At 54.3% G+C, this 9,371-nt stretch overlaps 1 protein-coding gene across 1 annotated transcript; it reads right to left on the bottom strand.

The window, feature by feature from the left end:
- Positions 1-2,982: 2,982 nt before the first annotated feature.
- LOC109778715 (xylan O-acetyltransferase 6) lies at positions 2,983-6,403 on the bottom strand. Its single transcript, XM_020337279.4, has 5 exons — positions 5,251-6,403; positions 4,603-4,783; positions 4,298-4,497; positions 4,039-4,200; positions 2,983-3,576 (listed from the first exon to the last, which is right to left on the bottom strand). Exons 1-5 carry the CDS (start codon positions 6,060-6,062, stop codon positions 3,207-3,209), a joined length of 1,725 nt encoding a protein of 574 aa, XP_020192868.1. The 5' UTR covers positions 6,063-6,403; the 3' UTR covers positions 2,983-3,206.
- Positions 6,404-9,371: the final 2,968 nt, after the last annotated feature.

Raw genomic sequence — 9,371 nt, 5'->3', positions numbered from 1 at the left:
ATAATTTTTGATTGTTCCATGCCAATATTCTACAACTTTCATATACTTTTGGCAACTTTTTATATTATTTTTGGAACTAACATATTGAGCCAGTGCCCAGTGCCAGTTCCTGTCTGTTGCATGTTTTATGTTTCGCAGAATATCCATATCAAACAGAATCCAAACGGGATAAAAACGGACGGAGCTTATTTTTGGAATATTTGGAAAATTCCGGAAGAAAAATCCACGCGAGACGGTGCCCGAGGTGGCCACGAGGCAGGGGGCACGCCTGCCCCTGGGCGCGCCCCTGACCCTCGTGGGCCACCCGTAAGGCGGTTAATGCCCTCCTTCGGCCGCAAGAAAGCTAATTTTTGGTAAAAAATCACGGTGAAGGTTTCAGCCCAATCGGAGTTACGGATCTCCATATATATATATATATACGAAACGGTGAAAGGGCAGCAGAGGGAAACACAGAAACAAAGAGAGACAGAGAGACAGATCCAATCTCGGAGGGGCTCTCGCCCCTCCCACGCCATGGAGGCCAAGGACCAGAGGGGAAACCCTTCTCCCATCTAGGGAGGAGGTCAAGGAAGGAGAAGAAGAAGGGGCCTCTCTCCCCCTCTCTTCCAGTGGCGCCGGAACACCGCCGGGGCCATCATCATCACCGCCATCTTCACCAACAACTTCACCGCCATCATCACCAACTCTCCCCCCCTCTATGCAGCGGTGTAACCTCTCTCTTACCCGCTGTAATCTCTACTTAAACATGGTGCTCAACGCTATATATTATTTCCCAATGATGTATGGCTATCCTATGATGTTTGAGTAGATCCGTTTTGTCCTATGGGTTATTTGATGATCAAGATTGGTTTGAGTTGCATGTTTTACTATTGGTGTTGTCCTATGGCGCTCTCCGTGTCGCGCAAGCGTGAGGGATTCCCGCTGTAGGGTTTGCAATATGTTCATGATTTGCTTATGGTGGGTGGCCTGAGTGACAGAAGCACAGACCCGAGTAAGTAGGTTGTTTGCGTATGGGATAAAGAGGACTTGATGCTTTAATGCTATGGTTGGGTTTTACCTTAATGATCTTTAGTAGTTGCGGATGCTTGCTAGAGTTCCAATCATAAGTGCATATGATCCAAGTAGAGAAAGTATGTTAGCTTATGCATCTCCCTCAAATAAAATTGCAATAATGATTACCGGTCTAGTTATCGATTGCCTAGGGACAAATAACTTTCTCGTGACAATAAGCTCTTTACTAAAACTAATTTAGTTGTGTCTTTATCTAAACAGCCCCTAACTTTTATTTACGCACTTTTTATTTTCTTGCAAACCTATCCAAAAACACATACAAAGTACTTCTAGTTTCATACTTGTTCTAGGAAAAGCGAACACTAAGCGTGCGTAGAGTCGTATCAGTGGCAGATAGGGCTTGAGAGAATATTTGTTCTACCTTTAGCTCCTCGTTGGGTTCGACACTCTTACTTATCGAAAGAGGCTACAATTATCCCCTATACTTGTGGGTTATCAGTCTTCTGCCAGCAGCCCACCGGGTTTGTTGACCCGGCACTTCCCGACCACGCGTGCCTGCTTTCGCGGTCCTTGTACGGACTCAAGCAGGCTCCGCGCGCTTGGTACCAGCGCATTGCGGCGTTTCTCCACCAGCTTGGGTTCCGCTCTATCCGCTCGGACGCCTCGCTCTTCGTCTATCATCAGGGCTCCAACACGGCCTACTTGCTGCTCTATGTCGACGACATCATCCTGACGCCATGTACGGCCGGTCTCCTCAGTCAGCTCACGGCTCGTCTTCGCGCTGAGTTCGCCATCAAGGAGTTGGGTCCTTTGCACTACTTCCTCGGTGTCAAGGTGGTGCGCCGTCCCGATGGCTTCTTCCTTCATCAGCGGAAGTACGCTCATGAGCTCCTGGAGCGTGCCGGCATGCTTAACTACAAGCCCGCCGCTACGCCTGTTGATACGAAGGCCAAGCTTTCTGCCACGGATGATTCTCCTGCTTCGGATGCTGCTTTCTATCGGTCTATCATTGGTGCTCTTCAGTACCTCACTCTGACTCGACCGGAGATCCAGTATGCCGTACAGCAGGTGTGTCTTCATATGCATGCTCCTCGAGACGTTCACTGGGCTGCGGTCAAGTGGATTCTCCGCTATGTCTGTGGCACTATGGATCTTGGCGTCATGCTTCATGCCTCCGCCGACACCGCCCTCACCGCCTACTCCGATGCAGACTGGGCGGGCTGCCCTGATACTCGTCGCTCCACCTCGGGCTATTGTGTCTACCTTGGACCCTCACTTATCTCGTGGTCGTCCAAGCGGCAGCCTACGGTCTCTCGTTCCAGTGCTGAGGCTGAGTATCGCGCGGTGGCCAACGCCGTCGCCGAGTGTTCGTGGCTTCGCCAGCTACTTCAGGAGCTTTCTTGCCCTTTTGACCGTGCCACGGTGGTCTACTGCGACAACGTCTCGGCGGTCTACCTCTCCACTAACCCGGTGCATCATCGACGGACCAAGCATATTGAGTTGGATATTCATTTTGTTCGGGAACAGGTGGCCCTTGGCCATATTCGTGTTTTACATGTCCCTATTTCCCAACAATTTGTAGATATCATGACTAAGGGCTTGCCTATGGCGTCATTTGAGGAGTTCCGGTCCAGTCTTTGCGTCAGCCGCGGTGCCGCTTCGACTGCGGGGGAGGGGGGGTGTTGAGTATATGTGTTATGTGCATATTATGTATTGGGCCCGCCTCCTAGTTCCTTGTATAGTCGAGGTCCGTGGCCCATCTTTATACATCATATATACGTGTCTATGCATGAAGAGCAATACATCGTGCAATCATCGCATCTTACAGGTAGCATGCGTGAAGAGTGTATATCTCCCTTGATCACCAGAGCACCAGTACGGTGCAATGCTCCTCAAAACTTGATCTACACATCTCACAAGCTTTTTTTGCAGGAGAGGAAAATGAGCCAGTCAAACACAGCCCACCACATATTTCATTATCCTAACCTTCCATTTCTTTTGAACAAAAAGAATCACAGGTTAACGGCACATGACGGCTTTACGCAACCAGCAGAAAATTGGTGAAAAAGAGAGAGATGGCGGGCATCCATCCTTTGAGTTCTTTCAACTGCCCTTTGCTCTTCTGTATCTGTATCTGCATGCAACACTGACCGGAGGAGCCTCGTTGGAGCTCCGTTTTACCTATGGGAGGGAGGCTACTCTTGGCGTTGGGTGGAGGCACTGGAGACGATGCGGGCGTAGAGGAACTGGTTCCAGGTGTCGGGCAGGCCCGGCAGGCACCAGTGGATGCAGTCGGCGTACGTCTTGGGGTTGGCCTGCTGCTCCGGCGTGAGCAGCTTCCCCTGCCGGAGCGTGTGCACCGACGTGTGCGCGTCCTTGCGGAGCTCCGACAGCGCCGTGATGTCCACGAAGTGCACCGGCACGCGGCGGAACGTCTTGAGCACGTCCTGGGCGCCCGCGTAGAGGCGCCAGTCCGTGCCCACGTCCAGCGTCGCGCTCCGGTTGGCGATCGGCTGCGTCTCCATTGCGCACTTGATGCCGCCCTCGTTGCCCCATGCCTCCGGCCTGTGTTTTTTGTTGACATGATCGAAGTTTAATTAGCACGACAAACAATGTATATGATCGAGAATAGGTGGCACATGTGCATCTCCGAAGTTTAGGGGTCCTCTCTCGCCACCAACTTCATTTAGATGGTAAAGCAAGTGTGACTTCTTAGGTAACATCGGACAATCCCTGTCACTGTTTGCCTTTTGTGCGAATTAAGGCAATGCTCAAGCTCAGCTCAACACCTAATTGAAAGGGAGATCTCACTGCGCGCGGGGGTCCCTCTCTCGATAAACCAATCCTCAAGGAAACCATATGATATGTTTGTAGCGTACACTGCACACGCATGTTTTTCTAAATCTGAACTGAAGCAAAGAAACTCCTTCCGAGAGAAGAAAAACTGAAGCAAAGAAAAAGATGGAACGTGTACGTACAATGCAAGCAAAGAATGAGAGGTGATACGTATAGTATAGTAGGGCTTACGTGATGTGGTTGGGTGACATGCCCATGAAGAAGACGGTGGTGCTGTTGGGGTCAATGTTGCGGTCGACCCACTTGGCCCACGTCTTGAGCACCTCGCTGTACGCCACGGGCCGGTCCACCTCCTCGTACTCGGTAGCCCCCTCGTCGAACGACCCTTTTTTCCTGTCACCGTATCCGTATGTGGTTGTCAGTGCCACGAGTAGTACGTCGAGATACCAAAGCAACTGAGAAATGTTGCTACTGTCCATGGACAACTTACAGGACTTTCATGTCGAGCGCGCTGAGCCACCAGATGTAGGTGTTGAAGACGAGGTAGTCGACGCTGACCCAGTTCTTGGCGTGCTTGGCGATGGAGTGCCACTGTATGACGCGGTCCGGGACGCTGTGCACCTTGGGGTTGTCCGAGTTGGACTCCACCAGGAAGGGCGCCCAGTAGAACTCCACCGTCGCGTTGTAATCCTGCAGCATCAGCATGCACCATCACCATCCATCCATGACCATGAGCTCCTCTCTCTCAGGCTAGATCACGTAATAACAGCACAATTAGAGGGATTAGGCACGTACGTGGGCGTAGAAGACGTTGCTGGATCCGTTGTTGACGAACTTGGTGAGGGTCTTGTGGCCCTTGGGGATCACCGACTGGACCAGGCACACCATCGACTCCCACTGGTTCCGGTTCAGCGAATCCCCCACGAACATCAGCCGCTTGTTGCGCAGCCGCTCCAGCAGCAGACGAGCGTCGAACCTGCAGTTTCATGGCATGTTCAACACTTTTCAGCCCCACATCCCTAGTGCTTCAAACTAATACAGCATTGTGCCAGACACCAACAATGCTACAGTACGTTGTGCATCATTTTCGTTGTGCCAGTGCCACTTGCCTCCGTCGTGCCGAAAAACAGTTTCCCGTATGGAAAGTCGAAGCTGTCGGATGCTCAAACTAACGCGGCTTAACAGGAGTAGAGAACACTGCTCCTAGTGGTGTTTGTCTCATAGTACTAGTACTATTCATAGATTAACAGGAGTAGTAAAAACAAGTGGCCTCAGTTTCCGGAAACCGATGATGATCTCCGGCTCGTACATGCTGACAAACCAGACCGGCCATTCGGCCTCGCATCCCGGCGTGGAACCCGAATTTCAGATCGCAACCCCACAAACCGCTCAGAAAAACCGGCGTAAAACGGTCACACGAGAACGAAGAAGAAAAAAACGTACCGGGGGAGGTCGCAGTCGGTCGGCTGCCACCGCCACTTCTGATACGAGTCGTCGCGGCGGCCGTTGCGCATGCAGGTCACCTGCTCCGTCAGGAACTCGCAGTGCGTCTCCTTGTACACCGGCGCGTTCACCTCGTCGTACACCCAGCTGCCGCGGTACAGGTCGCACGTCTCCGGCACGCTCACCACCGCCGTCCGCAGCGCCGCCGCCGTCGCCGCCGCGGCCTTCGCCGTCGACGCCCGCTCGGCCGCCTCCTCGTCCTCCCGCCGCTTCGCCTCCTCCGCGCCGCCGCCTCCCGTCACGTTCGGGAGCGTCACGTCCCTGTCCTTCTCCTGCCCCTCCTCCTCCTTGCCGGCATTGGCGCCGGCCGTGTTGGCGTTGGCGTTGGAGACGGCGCTGACCTTGGCCACCACCACCCCGGTCCCGGTGGCGTTTTTGCCGTTACCGGCGCCCGCGTTGGCTACCGGAAGAAGGGCCCCGGCGGCTGGCGCGTCGAGGACACGCACGATGGCCTCCTCCCCGCGCATGGCGAGGGTGGTGACGGCCTGGTGCGCGGCGGCCTCGGCCTCCTGCAGGAGGTGGAGGTCGGGGGACTTGGCGCGGAGCGCGCCGGCGCCAGCGCCGAAGGGGAAGTCGGCGATGGACTTGATGTCCTCGTTGTAGAGGAAGGTGGCGAAGACGAAGAGCGAGAAGACCACCGCCGCCATGGAGAGCGGCGTGCCGTTCTTGCGCGCCGCCACGCCCGCCCCCAGCGCGGCCTGCTTCATCGCGTAGGGCGCCGACCCGAACACCGACTTGCGCCGCTGCTGCATGCTGGCCGGCCTCCGGCTCCCGCCCCCGCGCTTTAAAGGAACTTACCACGATCTCCCCGGCCGGCCGGCCTTTGCTTGCAAGCCCAGGGAAGATGGAGTAAACAAAAACTTCTTTACTTCTCCGCTTTGCTAGCTGCTATTGCCTATCTAGCTCTCTCCCTCTATGAAATGAAATGATATGAAACGGAAAATGGAGAGCTGCTGCTGCTTCTTCTCCCGCGTTGCGTTCTCGCGGTGGCTTGCTGTCCTTCTCGCCTGGCTATATACGAGGCTATCACTTTACGAGTTTGGTGCCTCCCCTTTGTTGGGTGTTCGATTTCCTTTGCTTGCTTCCCTTTGGTATGTTTGGTTTGGTTCGCCTGCTTTCTTCTTTTATTGTTGCGGGATCTCTTCTCTCCACCAACACTCCCCCTCCTCCTAATTACTCGCTCCCTCTCTATATATATTTGGTAGGAACTAATTCTCTTCAATTTCCTCCATTCTTTCGAATTTTATAGATAGCTTTTACAAACCACAAGTGGTCCTCCATCTTCTCCCTTCGTATACGGGGTTGGTCAAATGAGAAACACGCAAGCTTGTAAAGCTTCCATTGGATGTTTAATTTGGAGGTTACATTGGCATTGCCTTGCCAAACATATGCATCCGTTACTTGCCTTGTTGGCGTGCATGCGTATTTTGGGGTAGCATATTTAATGGTTGCTTGCTAATTGATATTCCTCTTTTTGTGCTTTTCGTTTTCGGATTTTGGTGCGAGATGCAGATGGTTGTATGGTCGCGAGTGTGTTCGTTTGTGACATGGAGTGGTTAGACTGTGACTGTCTCGCTCGCCTGGCCGGGGTCGCGAGATCGGGAAGCAAGCAATGGCGAGCGAGCGTAGAGACGACTCAGACGAGGCAGCCGCAGCCCCACCCTGGCGTTCAGGGACGGCTTCGTCGCTACTCCATTTTCGTGTTCTTGCACAAGATCCTTCCTTCCTTGGTGCTTTCTGACCTATCCCCTCGACTTGTATTCTGTACAGTTCAACCGTGACGGAATGAATTACACTGCGAAGCGGTGGCCGGGGTTTTGAGAAAAAAGGTTTCCCCCTTTTGTATTACAAAGCAACCATCCAATACAACCAACGATAGGTGCTGAAGCGGAAGCAGCACAAGCACACTTAGAAGAAAAGAAAAAGAAACAAATGCCGACGCAGGTCGACGAAACAAAGATGACTAGTGACCGCTGCACCCACCGGAGAAGTACCACCGCGCTTCTAGCACTCCGAGGCGTCGCGTACCGATCAACACCTTCAGGAAGAAATGCGACGATGACGCCGCTGCTGCCCGGACAAGTCCAAGGGTTTCCCCCGGTACGCAGAGGGCAGTGGGGAAGGGGCAGATCCGACGCCCTTCAGGAAGGTCCGGCGGCGCCCGTAGGCGTCACCGCGTCGGTCATGGACGAGCCACCAGGGATTTCTCCCAACCCAAACAACCACCACCACCCCGGACGATCGGAAGTGCTCCACCAGAACTGCCGCCCACCAACATGTGCCACCACAGTCACTAAACCATCATCGCCGTCTCGCTGAGCCACCGACACGAGACCTGGAGGAGGGACGAGGGGCCAACGGGCTCGGGGGCAGCCGCAACTCAGCCGATGGGAGGGGACTACCACCACCGCCGACGCGGAGCCGACCGGACGTGACGACATGAGCTTACCAGGCCCGCACAGGCCCGGCCGGACCCCAAAGGATCCGGACAACCCCTGCCGCCACGCTGCAGCACATCGGCCGACGAAGCCGCCACCACCCGCATCCCTCGACGCCGCGCCACCACCACCAGGGAGCCACGCCACCGCACGCCGGAACGCCAGCCCGCCCCAACCCAGCTGAGGCCCAGAAGAGCCCAGATCTGGGCGGAGCGGAGGCCGGCGGCTAGCCGCACCACCGCGCGCCCCGCGGCCAACGGCCGCGCCACCGCATCAGAATCGCCCGCGCCCCACGGACCCCGCCGCCAGGACGCACCATCGCCAGCCGAAGAACACCGCCGCCAGCCACCATCGCCCGAGCAGAGGAGGACGCGCGCGGGGACAGGCAGGCCCGCCGCTGTCGGCACCACACGGGCAAGGCCCGGCGGCGCACGCTGGCGGCGGCGGGAGGAGGGAGGAGCTTGGGGGCGCGCGGGAGGGGAGCGGCGTCGGACCCCCCGGTCGCCTAGCCCGAGGAGGCGACGCGGGGGGTACAGGGACGGGAGGAGGTGGAGGGAGGGGGGGAGGCGAGTGGCGACGGCGGGCTCCGGCCGCGGCAGCGGCTCCGCGCGGGGGAGCCGCCGGCGGCGGCACGGAAACCCTAGGCGGAAGGGGAGCGGGGGGGATCGTGGCCGGGGTTTTCAGGCTTCAGAGTTCAGAATCTTCAGCTATTGCCATGCACTGAAAACCGCAGGCTAAGAAATTGCACACGTCACAAGTTCAGTGCTCAATAGTAGCGCTACATCCCTAAATAGTGGATCGGAGGGAGTATTACTTTGTTTAATTATCAGAAGAAGAAAAAAAACTACTCAGTTTGGGTTGTTGCGAAAAGGCTTACTAATTTATTTTTATTTTTATTCTTTTTGTAAATGTCTTACTCAGTTCTTCAACCACTTGGAATGGCACGGAATTGGTAATGCCAGGGAGGATGGTGAGGTCGCTATGCAAAAGATAACCAAGATGTGATGTATCTCTCATAGATCGTTGTCCTGTTTCTGTAGAGTAACACATACCTCAGCCTTTCTTGAATGTTTACGAATATATAACATCCCATCTTCTCTTTTTTGATGAAAATGCTGGCTTTTCATTAATTTGAAGAAAGACAAGGATCTTCTCAAGGCTGATGATCTTAGTTAGTACGCACACCAACTGATAACTTGATATCCCTGGCTATTATACTGGACCATTTCTTCCCACTTTCAGATCTCACCATAATACCACTTCTGAACATCCTGATAAGTTTATTATTGTGTTACTGTCAAATGATGCTTTGATTTAGGCCAAAACCCCACCTAGAGAAATCGATCCGAGAAAACAAAACACAGAAGAGAACATCTTGGATCGAGCTCCTCTGTTTGCTTCTTCAACTCCTTGGCATTTCCCGTGATCTGCATTTGGCATTTGGAGCTGACATCCCCAAGGTTCCATTTGATCAAGACAAGTGTTGGTATGCTCCATTAGTTGCTACTCCATTCATTTGGGGTACGTCTGGCAGCGATGCAGAATGTTCCCTGTGGAAGCAGCCTGTTCCAAAAGAACGAGGGGAAGGTACAACACAGTATAACTGATCCACTAGGCCCATAC

This window comes from Aegilops tauschii, chromosome 4 (genome assembly GCF_002575655.3).
Source record: "Aegilops tauschii subsp. strangulata cultivar AL8/78 chromosome 4, Aet v6.0, whole genome shotgun sequence".
Lineage (NCBI taxonomy): Eukaryota > Viridiplantae > Streptophyta > Magnoliopsida > Poales > Poaceae > Aegilops > Aegilops tauschii.
Note: the sequence above shows the minus strand (reverse complement) of the source record. Positions and strands in the feature narration are given on the sequence as shown.

What these genes read in the sequence shown, in the direction of transcription:
- LOC109778715 (XM_020337279.4), bottom strand. Translation starts at nt 6,062, where the DNA reads ATGCAGCAGCGGCGCAAGTCGGTGTTCGGGTCGGCGCCCTACGCGATG. An exon ending in ACCGACTGCGACCTCCCCCG is followed by an intron (nt 4,784 to 5,250) that starts GTACGTTTTTTT and finishes ATGAAACTGCAG; the next exon opens with GTTCGACGCTCGTCTGCTGC. An exon ending in GCGCTCGACATGAAAGTCCT is followed by an intron (nt 4,201 to 4,297) that starts GTAAGTTGTCCA and finishes ATACGGTGACAG; the next exon opens with GAAAAAAGGGTCGTTCGACG.